Source organism: Micromys minutus, assembly GCF_963924665.1.
Source record: "Micromys minutus genome assembly, chromosome: 2".
Lineage (NCBI taxonomy): Eukaryota > Metazoa > Chordata > Mammalia > Rodentia > Muridae > Micromys > Micromys minutus.
This window is the reverse complement of record NC_137971.1, coordinates 1,730,365-1,748,035: the sequence shown is the minus strand read 5'-3', so window position 1 is coordinate 1,748,035 and position 17,671 is coordinate 1,730,365. Positions and strand designations below refer to the sequence as shown.

At 38.5% G+C, this 17,671-nt stretch overlaps 1 protein-coding gene across 1 annotated transcript in view; it reads right to left on the bottom strand.

The window, feature by feature from the left end:
• PDZD8 (PDZ domain containing 8) overlaps positions 1-17,671 on the bottom strand; it is a 52,434-nt gene that overhangs the window by 14,966 nt on the left and 19,797 nt on the right. Inside the window, exon 3 of the mRNA XM_080911607.1 lies at positions 7,001-7,103. Coding sequence (XP_080767733.1) covers positions 7,001-7,103 — 103 coding nt within the window. The remainder of the gene's footprint in view (positions 1-7,000; positions 7,104-17,671) is intronic.

Sequence of the window (17,671 nt, the reverse complement as noted above, 5' to 3'; positions counted from 1 at the left end):
TAAACCTCATTTTCTTATATATAATAATGAAGACAATGATTTGCCTATACTTGTGGGGCTAATAAGAATTACATGGTTAATGTGTGTAAAGACTTCAAACTTGGCAGCCACCCACAATAGTACCTTGCGGGTGCTGATTGCCTTTGACCGAGTACATGTGGACAGTGAGGTGGATTCCACCTACTGCACAAGGCCTGGCAGTATCTTCAACAAATTCCTGAACTGTCTGTGACCAGCTCTGCATTCAGCATCTGTGCATGACTGAGAAAGTGAGTTCTTGGTGAAGGACAATTTTATGAGAAGATATTACTATGCTTTGAAAAGGTTAGTTCCTGAAATATGTCGATTAAGCTAATCCATTTTTCTTGGCTCACAGTAATAAAATGTCTTAAGAAATAGAACCTAAAGTAATGCTTATGTTTTGTGACTATTAGCTCCTTAATTTTCTCTTGGCAGCTCTTTTTTTTTTTTTTTGCACGTCTGTGTGTACATGTTTGTGTATGTGCAAGCCAGAGGTCACGTGAGTGTCTTCTGTTGTTCTTTATTTTCACCTTACTTTCTGAGACAGGTTATCTCACTGGACCTGGATCTCATCATTTGTTCAGAGATAGGATACCAGTGAGATCTAGAGGTCAGTCTATCAACCCTGCTCCCCGACAACTTGCTGCCGAGGCTACAGATTTCTACCACCACTGTTGGCTTTTACATACTAAGTTTTCCTTGCTTATGTGGCAAGCACTTTACCCACAGAGTCATTTCCCAAGCTCTTCACCAGCCCTTAAAGCAAACGAACAAGTAACTAGAGCTGGGGATGCAGCTAGAGCTGGGGATGCAGATCACTGTTAGAACACTTGCTTATTAGCATGTGGTAAGGTCTTGGGTTTGAGCCCTAGCACTGCCAAAATACAAAATGAATTTTAATTTTTATCACTATATTATAAAATCATGGCTTCTCCTATCCTATTTGAAACCTAAAAACGACAACATAAAGTACAAATAAATGGTTCAATTTAAAGGTTCACTAGAAGCTGAAATAGGACTGAGCATGCAAAAATAAACAGCAAATCAAAAGAAAACTTCATTTCTGAACTGATCTTTGTTGGTCACTATCAGTTCACACCTAAGTTGTCTAGAATACCTGCTTTTTCTTCTATCTCTTCAAAGCTGTTCCTTTTAGCATCCTTTCTCTAAAACTCATCCATTCCCAGAGTTATCCAGAGCAATGCTGATCCCATTTTTCATCTTCATGAACACCAACCTCGTTTAGATGTGTATTCCTTCTATGTCAAGTTTTTCCATTGCCAAATCACATTCCTGACTCTGCTACTCAATTTATTGAACATACTATTGATGAACTGCTTCATGCCAAGTGCTGAGTCAGACATTCATAGGTGCAGAAGCCCTGACCTCTCATCAGATTGTGAGCAATATCAGTTTGATTTACAGAATAATCAAGTACTTAAAGATGAGATGGATTTAGACCCTGACATGGTCATGCTGCCAAAATGGCCTGGCTAAGATTCAAGTGCCACTCTTTATCTTCCTGAAAGAGAGTCTGATTTGATCAGAAGCCGCTTTAATCCTGTTGGAGGCTAGCCTGCTCTACAGAGTGAGTTCCAGGACAGTCAGGACTACAGAAAAAAACTGTGTCAAAAAAACAAAACAAAACAAACAAACAAACAAAAACCAAAAACAAAAACCATAAAGAAATTCTGATTAAAATAGTTTTATTCTAAAGCCTCCATAGTTTCTACTGTCTTGAAAGTATTCTCCTATTCTATGTAAAGATTTTATTCTTGTTTTGAATAATTTTCCTGCACTACCAAGTGTTTGGTGAACTTGGACAGCTCACTCTACCCACTCAGGATACTCAGATACTCTCTATCAGGTCTTATGTCTTCCACCTAAATGTTCTCTGTGTTCTCTCAAACCCCTAAGGACACTGTGACCCTTCCTCCACTTGTCACCTTTTTAACACATTCTTTTCTAACTTTCCTCAAAGAATGCTACTTTCCTTTATCAGAAGCTCACCATACTGTCAGAACTACTAATAGCAATACATGATACACACAGAAATGCTGACCTCTTTCTCTTGACAAGAAGGATCAGAGCATGGACCACACCTCATATTGTTTCTTGGTGTCCTCGACTCCTCATTCTTAGTGTACTAGACTACTTTGATTTAAAGTAAACAATATTTTAACATAAATTCTTACTTGTTCCCAGAATTTCACAACCTTACCAGAGTATAAAAAAGCTGAGACAGTTATTTTTAACTAAGATGAACTTTTAAGAGTGGAATTGCTATATAGAATTAACTGTTAGAGCTGAAATGCATTTGCCTTATTTAAGAAACCAATTATAAAATATTACATATGGTTAAAATTTCACCAAGTCCCTACTGTATTCTCAAATGTTATCAAGCTGAACTAAACCAAAGTTTTCATAAAAGACTGACATTTTCAAAACAAGCTTTATTTGCTTTAATCTTTCTCTTCCTTTTGATAAGATTAAGACTGCAAATGGCACATGGCTAAATAGGCACACCAAATTTCGACCTGCCAGGCATGTGGCCTTAAGTAAACACACCAAAATGCCAAGTCCTAGACATCTGGCCTAATCTATTTAGAATTCAAATGTTCTTACTTAAAATTACAGTTTTTCAGAAAACCCTTTTAAATCATTTATATCAGTAATATGTAGAGAAATTAAATTAAATCGGTAATATGTAGAGAAATCTGGAAATGTAGATTTTTATTCATTATTACCCAAGAAGGCTTCTAAAATTGTCCAAAAATTAAAACAAAGTGAAGATAGTTCAATTTTAAATCATATCAAGTCATTTATTTCAGCTATGCTGAACTACACTCATGAGGCATTCTTTTGGTGTTTCTAGTCCTGCTGGAAAGAAAATATATCACTGGGTACTAACAATTGTAAACTAAGATTCTCACACTGAAAAAACAGCTCTTTACAGCTCTTTAGTAAAACAATATTAATAAACCTCATCTGGTAGTCTTCCTCATCCTAAATATATTTCCTTAAAAGAGATGGGATATACAGAGAAGGAAAAAGGAAATCAAGGCATGACTAAAAGTCATGCTAAACCATGGCAGTCTAAAAGAAAAATTGGTAAGGTATTTGGAGATATGTCTGGATAGTTAGACTCAGTCTTCCCAGATTACTTACTGAATGTGCAGAACCAAACCTATCAAGGAACTTGTTCTAACAACAGAAGATTCTGCTGGAGACAACATGGATCAAATTATAGAGTAATACAAATATAACTAATACTTCAGCTGTGACATGTACTTAACACTTGAGTTTGTCAGTTAGGAACAGTCCCAGAAGTGATTACTGTAGGTAGGTGATATTGATACAGTAGTAAACATTCTTAAATATTTGAAAGCAAGAGCAAATGGGAGTAACTTGTTGGTAAGAGAAAAGCTGGATTCCAAACAGGATAAAACTCAGATGCCAGCAAAAGTAAGAGGTTGCTATCAACCTTAGACTGAAGGGTAGACATAAGTGGCTATTGGGGCTGAACATCAAGTGGAAACTGGAATGGAGACTTGCAGTGTGAGGAGAGTGTGAGGTCAAGGATAAGACAGCTGTCAGGAGGAAGAATACCCTGGTTTCTCCAGTCCACTCTCATTTCCCATGAGTGTTTCATATCCACCAACTACAGCTGAAAGCTAATGACACTGACAACTTGAAATAACAGGGACTCTCCAGGAATGGAACAGGAAAGAAGGCTATGAACTTATCTAAACAAGGGAACAAGCTAAGGCCGGCACAAGCAGCAGTCTGGAGAATACAGATGTGCGTGGAGAAACAAGCTGGGTTAGCACTTGCCAGTTTACAAGAAAGAACTTCAGGACAATTTAGGAAGGACATACAGTTATCCGAGATGTACAAGGAATAAGGCTAGTAAGAAGTATTGAGTGCTATCATGACTAAAGCTGAGAAGGATGGAAGGAAATGAAGGGGCCATGCTTACCAGGCACCTTTCCTGGCCATGTCAGTCAGCCTGCCATTATTTTGGGGGCAGTAAGGAATAACTCAGGGATTTAATCAAGCAACAGGCCATGATCATTTTAGTCAATCAGACCTTAAAGATCAGTAGCCCATCCCCTCTGTCCTTCTAGAACATTCAGCTACTGAATCACAAAATAGTCTAGGAAATGTATTAATATTTGTGTAGCTGGCAGCAACAGATTTCTTGAGCTTTCTATTACCACTATTCATCAGTGGTATGAGATGTCTTTTCTCAGTGCCACCAACTGAGGTTCCTACCTCACTATCTTGTCAGTTGGTAACACTAACATTCTCCCCATCCATCTATCTTTACATGGGCATTCATGAGGGAAGACTTGTGGCAAGAATAAGAACTGCAAAAAGCAGTATCAAAATCAGCCTAAAAAAGAAGTCAGTGGCAGATGATGGAAAACATTTCCCCATGTGGGCTACATGCAAGAAACAGAGTAGGCATAAAAGCAGCCTAGGACTGACAAATGCTAGAGAAGACAGTACTAGTGAGTAACCTACAAAGGGCCCTAAGTCAGCTGGCCCAATGCTTTGAGTATATGCTGTTCCCAGCTCATTAGCACACTCACTTCAGGAGTGTCTCTCCTACTGCCTCTATTCTTATTAACTTTTAAAAAAGGCTATAGACAAGTTTGTTTTCTTATGAACTAGCCATCTAAAATCTATTCACAACTCTATTCTCTAGTTGGTAAAGTCCTTACTGTGAAAACATGGAGGAGGGAATCTGAATTTGACATACATTAAAAGATAAAAACAACAAAAACTCACCACACCTGGGCATGGTGGCACACTTTGTAATTTCAATGCTGAAGACAGAGGCAAGATCTCTGGAGCTCATTGGCCAACAGGTTAGTTCAACCTACTCAGTAAGTTCTAGACCAGTGAGAGATCTTATCTAAACAAAAAGGCTTTTCCCCCACTCTGGAATAATAAATAATAGAGGTGGTCTTTAACCTCCACAAGCATACACACCACACACACACACACACACACACACACACACACACACACACACACGTTTTCTCATACTATATGACTCAGTTCTGCCAATGTAATTTGCCTTCCTGGAATTATTCAATTCACAAAATTTCAGTTTATTGGTTGTTGACACTGTTGTTGACATACTTAACACCTGGTAAAATTATTCTTTCTTGACAACTACCTGTGACATATGCTAGGATCTACAATAATAATTCAAAATTAAAAGTCTTACTAACTAACCTTTGCTATAAAATATTAAACCTGTCTAATCTCATAACTTTGACGATAAAATAAAGAAAACTGAAAATTCCAACAGCTTTGGCACGTTGTGAGCAACTCAAAGTGAAGCCAAATTTAACCAGACAAAACAATAATCTTTTTCATAGAGTTATGTATTTTTTGGTACAAACTCTAAAACTGGTTATTTCATTCCTTAGAGAAGCTACTTCAAATTGATTGAAAATGTAAACTTAAAGTTGGCACAGGAATAACAACCAAGAAGAAAGAAAGAGAAGAGGGAGAGAGAGGGAGAGAAAGAAAGATGGACAGAGACACAGACAGAAGAAAAGGGGACCTCTATTTGCTTACCTTGGCCTAGAAAGATAGCTAATTGGATAACTGTACAAGGACTTGAGTTTAGATTCCCAGCATCCACATAAATGCTGTGCACAGCAGTCTGGGAGTGGTAGCACACACCTTTAATCCCAGACACTTGGGAGGCAGAGGCAGGCACACCTCTGAGTTCAAGCCAGCCTGGTCTTTATTAATGGGTTCCAGCCCAACTGGGGGACACAGTGAAACTGTCTCAAGAAAACAAAAAGCAACTTAAATAAGCAGTGGGTGGGTATAGTAATGCTAATCTCTAACCCCAGAGCCAGGGGTGGGAGGTGGGACAGGAAGGAATCCAAAGAGTCAAGACCCTTAGAGTCCCCAGCCTGCAAGCATAGCCAAAACAAGAACTCCAGATTCAATAAAATTCCGTCTCAAAACGTAGTGCCAGAGAAAGACGCCTCATATTGACATACACACAGTGACACATGGAGGAAAGTCTTAAAACCTCTCTTCTACCACATTCACAAAAAGCTCGTTCCTTCCTCATGACCAAGCTCTGTGAGTCAGCCTCGCTTTTATTTCCCACTCAGGTCAAAACTATTCTATTCCTTCCAAGAAAATTTTATGCTACCCATTTTTAAATTTAAGGATGAGCCCAACAGTAAGTAAGATCTTTAGCGTCATTTTCACAACTTTCGTTTGTTTTCTTCAGAGTAGGAGTTGTCAAGCTCCAGAGATAGCTATCCTCACTTTTCAGTTTACTGACAGCTTCTTCTTCTCCACCCCAGTCATCTACCATACCAGCATCAGGATCTGTGCCCAGAAAAGCTAACTCCTGATAAAACCCTGCCGAGTAAGTGCACACTGACGCACTCAGGAACTTGATTCCTTCTGGGGGCTGGGATGACTGATAGCTCAGTCAGTAAAGTGTTTGCCTTTACAGCATGAGGACTCTAAGTCAGACTTCCCAGAACCCATGTTGTTTTGTTTTGTTTAAGTCAACATGGTAGCACTAGAAAGCTAGAAAAGAGAAAAGACAAGTGGATTTCTGGGCTGGCTGGCCAGCCACTAAAGCTACTAGGTGAGCTCCAGCCCAGTGAGAGAACATCTGGGGGAAAAAAAGGTAGATGGTGTCTAAGGAATTAGAGTTCTGGCTCTCACATGTGTAACTGTGCATATGCACAGATTGGAACCTCTGACTCCTCAGCTGGAACAATGCTGGAGTTCTGAGAAGAAACCAGAGCAGACAGTCTGCTCATTACCAGCTCCAGGTGACCTACTTTAAATACTGATGCTACTCTCTTAGCAAAAACAAGTAACTGTTGACTTATGACCAACAATAAATCCAGAAATACAGAAATACTAATAAAGGCGTACTTATAGAATAAATCTTACATAAGTGTAAAACTATGCATTTTACCGTCTTAATAGAACTTCTTTGTTTTTCTTCCCAAACACCACTGCTCAGCTCAAGTGTGCAATGAACATTTATTTCTCTGTCATAGGATCCAAAAATGAGTAACCTGCAGAAAAAGACAGAACAGGAAGGGTACTATACCAATTATATGCAATGAATATTTTCCCTCTGATAATTTGTAAGGAGAAGTGAACACATTATATTTTAATAGAAATAGCAAAAGAGAAACATTTGTTACACCCTCTAGTGGAAAAACCTAGTAAGGCTCAAGTTAGAGGTTTCCTAGGCAGCTGGTTTTCATAGCTAAGTTAAATAAACTGAAACATGCATTCATGAGGTAAAACAATACAGTAGCAAAATAATATAGTAGCAGTCAAGGAGATTTTCAAAACCCTCTATGGAAAATGTAGAAGGAAAAAAAAAACAGGAAGATTTAAAATTAGAAGACAATATACATAAAGTACTTATGAGCACAGTGGTAAACAAAGCAATAAGTGTTCAATGTTTGTTATTTCTATCCTTAAAAAATATGTATGAATATTTTGCCTGTATGTTTGTCTGTGTGCCACATACATGTCTGGTGCCAAGAGGGCATCAGATCTTCTGTGTATAGTTCTAGATAGTCGTAGGTATTGGGAACCAAACCAGGGCCCTCTGGAAGAACAGCCAGTACTTTTAACCATGGAGCCTTCTCTCCAGACTCTTTCTTTATGTTGAAAACAACCAGAACAGAATAAAAGAAACACTTAATCCATTCTTAATACTCAGTTTTATAAAGGACACCAGGTCTAATTCTGAGATAATATAAAAATTCTTACTATTGAAGAAAAGAAAAGGTATTATCCACGTGTCCAACTTCTATATTATCCACCCCCATGAGACTGAAACCTGCCAGTTTGTCTCTAGAATAATCTAAGGAATAGTTTTAGCACTTACCAGCATATTAGGTGTTATTCTATTACTTTACCACTATTTAAAGAGCACAGGTAGCAATGAAATAATTAAAGAAAACTGGAAAAGTGCACCATGAAAGTTTGAGAAAATTATGTCCTAAGTTTGGAGGCACTGGTCCCAGGTCATATTCACATCTTAAAAACTGGGATCATAAACTGAGAATCCTGAATAACTTGAGGGTACAGAAAGAAAGTCCCTAAATTTAAATATTAAAGAATCTTTACAAAGACTTTAAACATAGTGCCTAATAACCTATCACCAAAAAGACAGGTTAAACACATTAAGAAAATCTATAACTTTAAAATACTGTTTTTAGAATAGTAAGAATTCTCATTCACTAAAGCGCTACTGCCCTCATCTGCTCAGAGACTGAACTGCCTCAGGCTTCCCAGCAAGGAGAGAACTCTGTACTAGCTGGAGATCTAGACTCCAGCATCAGATCAGGAGTCAAAAATCTGAAAGCAGAGCTCTTAAAAATTCTTCCTGAAATCTTTCTACATTTTTAATAGTGTCTTCAATGTATAACAAAAAATTAACTCAAAACAGTCATATTATTAAATATGAGATATGAAAAAAAAACTCTACAAAACTCAAAGAAAAACTAAATCTTGCCCTAGACTAAATTGTACTTTATTATGATACAAAGTGTTAAGTACCAAAAGAAAAATTATTACAAAACTAGACTCACAAAAAGCTGGCCTCTAGCTCAGTGGCAGAGCATTTGTCTGATACAGGTCCTAAGACAGGTCCCAGCACAGAGATAAAACAAAAGAAACCCCCAAAAGAATTATGTTTATATTTCAAAGTGCACCATCACATAAGTGAGACATTTCTCAAAGTGAAAGAGAAAAAAAATTTCAAATGCATTTGATAAAAGCCAAGTATTTAGAAGGAAGAAAAAGTTGCAATATAACAATAAAACATAAAATAATACAATTTTAAAGTAGGCAAAAGGGAACAAAATGGAGAAATGGATCAGATATTAAAACCATTTACTGTTTTTTACAGAAGACCTGCATTTTGTTCCTAACACTCACACGGAGGTTTAATTAAGTGTTTGTAACTCCAACTGCAAAGGATCAAGTCCTCTCTGACTTCCATGGGCACCACATACACATTGGTGTGCTGTAGGATGAAAGAAGAGAAGGCCAGCCCTGAAAAGATCCACACTCTGGAATGCTGAGATTCTGGGACCTTCCATTCCAGCTCCAAGTTTGAATCTACCTCAACTACATCGAAGTAGCTTCTCTTAAAGACTTGCTTCCAGAACTGCTTGGTTTGCCTGTCCAGCCTTTCAGACTGACATAGTCAAGATGTCATCTAAGTAGTGAACTTTCTCAGCACATAGTGACTGGAAGGCAACTGATGCCAGCTAGCTCTCCTGTGACAAAGCTAGTTTTCCTATTTTCTCTTGGGTCCCCTGAAGGTGATTCTTTGCTCCAATTCAGCTGGAAGCAGATAAGAGAAGATCTCCGTCCCAGTTCCTTAAGTGGGGGTGGATGGTTCTGGTTATTTTTGAATTATGGATACTTTACAAATGCAGCTTTGGACAGGGAGAGAACTAGAGAGTTTAAACTCAGGGATTCCTACCTTTTCTCTATCCTTCCTTCTTAGGTGAGGAAAAGGAGGTGGAGGAGAAATTGGGGATATAGTAATATTATGGAAGTTAGAAAAATGGACATAAGGACAGGTTAGTAAATTTACTCTCAGCCAAGATATTACATAGCTATATCTTACATTAGCAGAAATCTTTGTAATTGGTACAAGGTTGAGGTTGTGCTCTTTACATTGGTATGATTTCATTTGATACAAATCTAATGTTTTCCCTAGTATAGTTTCTTATTGATTTAAAGTTGAGATTAATATTGTTACTTTCATATAGGCATTGTGCCTATACAATACATTTTGGAATATAAGGCTTAGATCCAGTCCTATAACTGTTATTATACACCGTTTTTAGTTGATTAATTAATACTAACTAAGGGCTAGATAACAAACTCATAGTTTGAGTCTCAAATGCTTTTTGTAGTTAGATGGGTTTCAAAAATGTCAGAAATCCACAAATTATGACATTTAATGTTATTTATCTTTGTCAAGACATAACTGCTTTTTACAATTCCCCTTTGATGGAATAAACAAAGAATTGAGCATCTCTACCTCGAGGTGAGGTATAGTTAGTTGGTGGCTAGGCAGCCATTGGGCAAAAAAACTGCCAAATTCATCAACAGACTATTACTGTCCAAAAAGAGACACTTTGTGCAGAATAGTCGACTGATAATCTTTGCCGCGCCAAAGTTATCAGCCCTTCCAAGACTTCTGCCTTTTTAGGTCTGTCAGTGATCCTAGGCCAGAAGGCCGAAGACTTACTCATGTCACATGTTGCTAACAGGGAACTACTGGTGGGCATTTTTCTCTACAACCTCTCTAAGCTCTGGAAACCTTGTTAGTCTTCCTATGTTTTTAGATATTTGGCCATTCTCAGATTTCTGACTAATGGAGTTGAAGACTAATTTAGTTTGATGACCTATCCAAGATAATTAACTTTGAGAAAACAGTCATTTAGAATATTTTCAAGTGATAATAGTCATATACAGCTTAAAGGCAGTTTTGTTTTGTTTTTTAAAGTAAACAAAGAGTGATATGTAGATTTATGTTAAGGAAATACATGATTGAACAGGGAGAGATGGGAAAAAGGAGAGGAAACAGAAAAGGAGGAGTCAGGCAGTAAAACAGAAGAGGAGGAGTCAGAGGAGGAAGAGGAGAGGACAGAACAGGAATGAGAGGACTGTTCACGGCAAGTGAGAAGGATTTCTTAGGAGGGGAATTTTCATTCATTACTATTGAGATGTTAAATGGTAGAGTCACTTTGGAGAATAGTTTGCCAGTTGCTGAAAAAGTTAAAATATAAAGTATGCTTTAGCAATTCTGCTCCAAAGTAGTATTATTTGGGAAAAAAAAAAAACTAAAGTAATTACTAGAACATTCTACAATATGGGTGAACTATGAAAGGTTGCTGAGTCAAAAAAGTCAGTCACAAATGAACACATATCTCCACTCACATTAAAATTTCAGAATAAGTAAATTTATAGACAAAAAGCAGGATCATTATAGGAAGCTATTGTTTTGAACTTGAGTTCCTTTACTGGACCCAAAAGAACAGACTATTAAACCAAAATGGAGTCCTTCCTGTTAAATGCCACATCATCCAGGCTAGTGCTAGGGTGGGAGAAGGAGAGACAGGTGGAACCTTGGGGCTCATTGGCTCTACATGAACTGATAAGCTCCGGGTTAAATAAGTTGGAATAATAGAGGAAGACACCCAATATCTACCCTACCTCCATCTTTATACAATGTCACATAATCAACTTGAAACTTTAAAGAAAATAAATGCCCACAACAGACCAATCTGTCCTGAAAACAGATTCCATTGTATCTGTCAGCATAATAAGCCAATTCATTCTGCTTTAACCTTTATAGAAGAGTAACCTGGAGCTGGAGAAATGTTCAGGAGTTAAGAGTACTTGCTGCTCTTCCAGAGAGGACCCAAGTTCATTTTCCAGCACCCACAGTAAATCCAGCTCCAGGGAATATAACACCCTCTTTGGGTCTCCATGAAATAGCAATTCCTTTGTCTCTCCTTTCCTTTGTCTCTCCTTTCCTTCCTCTCTCCCCCTCCTCCCACACACACACACATGCATGCACACAGTAAAAAAAGACACTTTAAGAAAATGTAATTTAAAGAATGAAGATGGACTGCATAGGGGCATGAGGTTATGGGAGAATGAATAAAAATATACAGCTGCCAGGGGAGGGGACATGGGGGAACCTCTAGAAAGTCCCAGAGATCTGGAATGAGGGAGGTTCCCAGGACTCAATTTGAGTGACCTTAGCCAAAATGCCCCACAGTGAGGAGATGCAATTTGAAGAGACTACCCCCAGTGAAGAGATGGGGACACCAACTCACCTACAAAACATCCCTCCCAAAATTGCTCCTGTTTAAAAGAAATGGGACAAAAATGGAGCAGAGAATGAAAAAATGGCCATCTCAGGGATGGCCACTAATCCCTGACACTATTATCGATGCCATGTTGTCCTCACACAGAGGCCAAGCATGAATGTCCTCAGAGTTCCAGCAGCTGACTGAGATAGATGCAGATACTTACAGCCAACCATTGGACTTAAGTCAAGGACCCCTATGGAAGAGTTGGGGGAAGGGTTAAAAGAATTGAAGGGATGACAACCCCATAGGAAGACCAACAATATGAACTAATCTGGATGGACACCTGAGCTACCAGGGATAAAGCTACCAACCAAAGAGCATATGTGGATTGGTCCATAGCCCCCAGCACATATGTAGCAGAGGACTGACTTGTCTGGCCTCCTCAGTGGTTGAGGATGGGCCTAATCCTATAGACTTGATGCCTCAGGGAGGAAAAATGGGAGGGAAATTGTGTGTGTGGGGGGGTGCGCTTTTAGAGGTGAAAAGGAAAGAAGAGGAGGGAATGAACTCTGTGAGGGGGGACTGGGAGGAAGAGCAACATTTGGGATATAAATAGTTTAAAAAAGTATACCAAGTGAAGCTATAATGCTGGATGTAAAATATGCTAAGGATCTCAACTGTATACTCTGAATAATAAGTTTTATGCAATCTGGATTATATTTCAATAAAGCTGTTTTAAAGAAAATAATGAGTAATTATAACAAATTTTTCTGAGACAAGAGTATGTGTCAAGTATTGAAGATATGTTCCATTAGTATTGAAACAAGATAAATTTCAATAAAATATAAAGTTATCTTTATCTGATATAAATAAAAGATTAAAAGTATATAACTAAAAAAATATCAAATAAAAATCATTAAAATATTGGAGGATAAAGGTGCTTCTTTTTTTTCTATTTAATACTCTTGGAAGAGTCACAAACACAAAATGGAATTTTAACACCTAAACCAACACTTCTTATAAATGGACTTTGAAATTCTATAAAAATAGGCTTCCACGAGAAACTAAATAGACATTTACCATAAATAAATACATAATACTACCTGTGGTGGTTTGATAATGTTTGGCCCATGGGAAGTGGCACTACTAGGAAGTGTGGCCTTGTTAGAGGGAGTGCGTAACTGTGGAGGCAGGGCCATGAGGTCCTATATATATGCTCAAGTGTGCTCCAGACCCTCCTCCTGGCTGCCTGTTGAAGACAAGTCTACTCCTGGCTACCTTTGGATTAAGATGTAGAACTCTTGGCTCCTCCAGCACCATGTCTGTCTGCATACTTCCCACCATGATGATAGTAGACAGAACCACTGAAACTATAAGCCAGCCCCATTTAAATGTTTGTCCTTCTTGGCCATGGGATTTCTTAATAGTAATGGAAACCCTAAGACACTATCCAAAGAATAAATTGTTTCTCCTTTCTCCTTTATATATTTTTGAAGATAAAAATGGGCCCATATTTATGTACACATTTACTTATTTTATGAACTTTATTATAAAAATCACTTGCAAGCAAATAAAAAAAAGCATACATCCTTTCTATTAAATTTTTACCTTAGAAACGGCTTCCCATAATATGTGAAACCAAAAACCAGACACTACAGTTTTAAAAGACTTTATTCACATAACTAATAAAAAGCAAAATCAGGAACTACTGGTTCTAGGAAGCCATCAAAGAGTGGCAGCATGGCTTGACTCTAATCTGCCCATAAAAGCAGAAAAAGCAACCAGGAAACAAAAGCAAACACATCAACAGCTACAGCAAAGCCAATGAGCACTTTATGTGAGAGCGTTGAGACTCTGATGCTGCCATGGTTAAAAACTAGGAGCAAAGAATGTGAGAACATGCTCACAGACAATAAGAACCAAGCCTGCTTTGACATGGTTAACCTTTAAAAATTATAGTTTTTGTTTTTGTTTTTCAAGTCTATGGGTACTGTACTGTAATGGCTAGTCCTGGTTGTTAACCTGACTACAACTAGAATGAACTACAATCCAGAAATGGAGGGAACACCTGTGATCCAGATCCTAAGACTGGAAAACACACGCTTTTGATCCAGATCTTGAGGTGTAGTGGCCATGAAAAATTTAGGCTCAGCAAGGCAGTACACACGACTTTAATCCCAGGAAACCAGAGCAAACAAATCTCTAAATTCAAGGCCAGCCTGGGACAGAACAAGTCCTAGATCCAGGTATGGTGGACACACCTTTAATCTGGGCCACCACACCTTCTGCTGGAGACCTACAAGAGGACACTGGAAGAAGGAAAGGCTTAGCCTGCTTGCACTTACTTGCCAGCACATCTGTTGGAACCTATTTCTTCAGGATTCCAGCTTATACAGAAGACCAGCTGAAACACGTAGCCTTGTGGGACTGAACAACTACTAGATTCTTGGACTTTCCATTCACAGGTGCCCACTGTTGGGCTAGTTGGAATGTAGACTCTGAGTTATATCAATAATTTCTCTTAATGTTGAAAAACATCCCTTAAGTTCTGTGACTCTAAAGGATCCTGACTAATACAGGCACCATCCAACCTGACCCTAGTTCAGGACTATGGCTGCAGAAAAATAGTGGCACAGAGTAAGCAAAAGCAATCTGATATTTTAAGAATGTACAAGGAGATGGTGCAAAAGCCAGCAGAGAGAACTCATAAACAGCATTCACAACACATCTTCAAGCTTGGATAGTGTCAGGAGAATTGCAAATGACTCTAGACTCTTTGTAGTATGTTTTGTGTTTATATAATGGAGCAAGCCTCCAACTGTATGAGATCTATTACCAGACTAAACAAATGAACCAAAGTGCTGATGCTGTTGAGAGTCATTAAGTATAAAATGGGGAAAGAGCCAAGGAAAGAAACTATTCTGTGAGGATAAGACTATAACTGGACATACCAGAGAACCCATGATTTCTTCAAATGCATGTGTTACATTTACATATGGACACTATACCATAATGCACTGTATCCTCAAACTGTGATGTGAGTCAAGTTGCTTTTATCAGGTATTCTATCAGAGCAACAGGAAATCTAAGTCAGAAAACTGGTACCAAGAAGTGGAGCTGTCACAGTGATAAACTTGACTTTGTAACTGGTTTAAAGGAGGAGTGTGGAGGAGTTTGAAACACCGGGTTAGAAAAGCCTTAGAATTTAATAAGCAGAGTTAAATGGGCCGTTCTGATAGGAATCTGGAAGACCAGGATACTGAGGAGAATATAGACATAGAGGGCCAGATCATAAGGTCTCAGAAAGGAACAAGGATCAGCAACCAGGCTACAGGCCATTCATCTTAAGGACTGGTAAAGAGTGAGGTTGCGTTCTGAGAACCTGAGCCAGGCTGAATTAAAAAGTAATGGACTATTTTGTTTGGTAGAAGAACATTCAGGTTGTGTCATGGTTATTGCTCTCTGCTTTCATCCTGGTTACACTGGGAAAAAAAGGAAAAAGTGGAGCAGAACATTATAAAAACCATGCAATTTAGTAAAAAATATAGTGAGTAAATTTAAAGTTACAGAACAAGGCAGGTTCAAAACCAGCTATAACTAGTTATTACTAGCACAATTAAAGAGAAACATTGCTCTGAACTGGGACAAGAGAAAAGGTGTCCACCCATTAGAGGCCCTGTCAATATAAGTTATTGTACAAAGAGTTTAAGGGGATATACAGCTAAAGGGGTTCTCTGCTTAAGGAACTGTTTCCCCAGATCAGAAACAAAGGCAGTTGGAACTATGGTCCAAGGAGACCAGGCTTCATCCCAGCTGAATGTAAAATCTGGCAGTGTGTGATCCACACAGGTGGGAAGGTATAGAACTTACACCATGGTTCCAGTGACTTGCAGAAGCCAGACAATGTGTGGCAGTTAGAGTATTTGCCAAGAGGACACTGCCTGAAGGGGAAGTCTAAATCGTATGCTCCAGAATGTTGGAAATGCCAGAGCCGCATGTCATCTGCTGAGAAAAGCTGCAGGCAGAGCATAGAGCTGGCCCAAGAGAGAAACTATATGTGTACAGGTAGCAGAACTCAACGAAGGAGCTACCCAAGCTCTTTGGAGCCCAGACAGAATAAGGAATGAACCGACCAAAGCAAGAAATGCCTAGCATATGTTCAGCGCCTGGAATTTGGTGAATTTGTATAGGTTTTTCATATTTTCTCCCTTCTTGTGTGCACTGCACACACGTAAGCATGCAGGTGCTTATACTCAGGATCACTCACGTGAAGGCTAGGGGTGATATGGATGTATCCTCTATTGCTCTCTACCTCTTCACCTCTTCTTCTTCTTTTTTTTTTTTTTTTTAAATGCTGAATAGCCAGCAAACTCTCAGGATCTGCTTGTCTCCACCCTGCGATGCTGGGTTTTAAGTTCATGAAGCTATGCCCAGCTTTTATGTGGTTGCTGAGGATTCAAACTCAGATCTTTTTACCCGATTAGCAATCACTCAGAAGAGAATTTTGACTTTGGACATCTCAGCCATGTTCCAAGTATTAAAGACTAGTGGGACTTATAAAGTTGGACGGAATATATTTTCACAGATGACCAGGAACCTATGTAGATCATAAGTGGAACATTATAGCTTAAATGTGTTGTGCTTGAATGGCAAGCTGACAAGTACATTTGTGATTATAATCGTGATTGTTAGATTTGACAGGATTTAGAATCCTCATGGAAACAAACCTCTGGCTACCCCTGCTGATAAGGGAAAACCCATCCTAAACATGGGCAGTACCAACTAATATGTCAAAGGTCCTGGACAAGAAGAAAGAGCTGAGAACTTTTGTTCCTCCTGTGGTGCAGTGTGATTAGTAACGTCACATGCCCATCCCCATGTCACACTTCCTCACTGGAATGGACTGTACCCGAAAACCGAACCAAAATACACCCTTCCTTTCCTGAGTTGCTTTTGTCAGGGATCCTACCACAGCAACAAGAAAGGTGAGTGATACAGACTGTAAGGAACTGTTACTGTTGGGGAAAACTAGAATCATGAGGCTACATTTATAAGAAATAAATGGGGGAAAGGGAAGTGACTGGGGTTGAACATGTCAACGCCTGTGCATTTTTATGTATTATAGTTAGCACTGAAAACAAAACAAGAACTTTTAAAGATGTATTTTTAGATCCCTATAAAACAAAACAATACCCGAAAAGCTGCTGAGAAAATACAGGGTTAGAACAGAATCAATGTGACTCAGTGAAGATGTGACCTGAATCAGCACCACCCACCTACAGTGAGCACAGACTACCCTGAATATACTACTTTGGAGCGTAGAACCCAATAAACAAAACATTATGACCCCCACTTTACTGGTCATGTTCTTAATTTGTTTTTCAAAGTGTAACTGGTTGATAAAGTCAACCACTCAATATATCCATTACAACACCCAAGTCTTTCACATAACAATATGATAGATTCCTCTTGAGAGTTTAGAGACAAAATCATTTTCTAATCAACATGTATAATTTTTCAGAAAATAATGAACCTTAGAAAAATGATGACTACCTAGATTTTGTAACTTTATGATATATGTATATTTTAAAGCAAGCATAAACTAAGAAATTCATTGTTTTGGTTGATGTGGAAAAATTGATCTCTACAGAGTTGTTTTTAAGTTATTTATCTTCTTGCTATAACTACACTTGAGTTTTACAACCATCTGTTACTATAGTTCCATAGGGATTGGATGCTCTGACTTCTGTAGGCACCAGGCACATACATGCTGCACACAC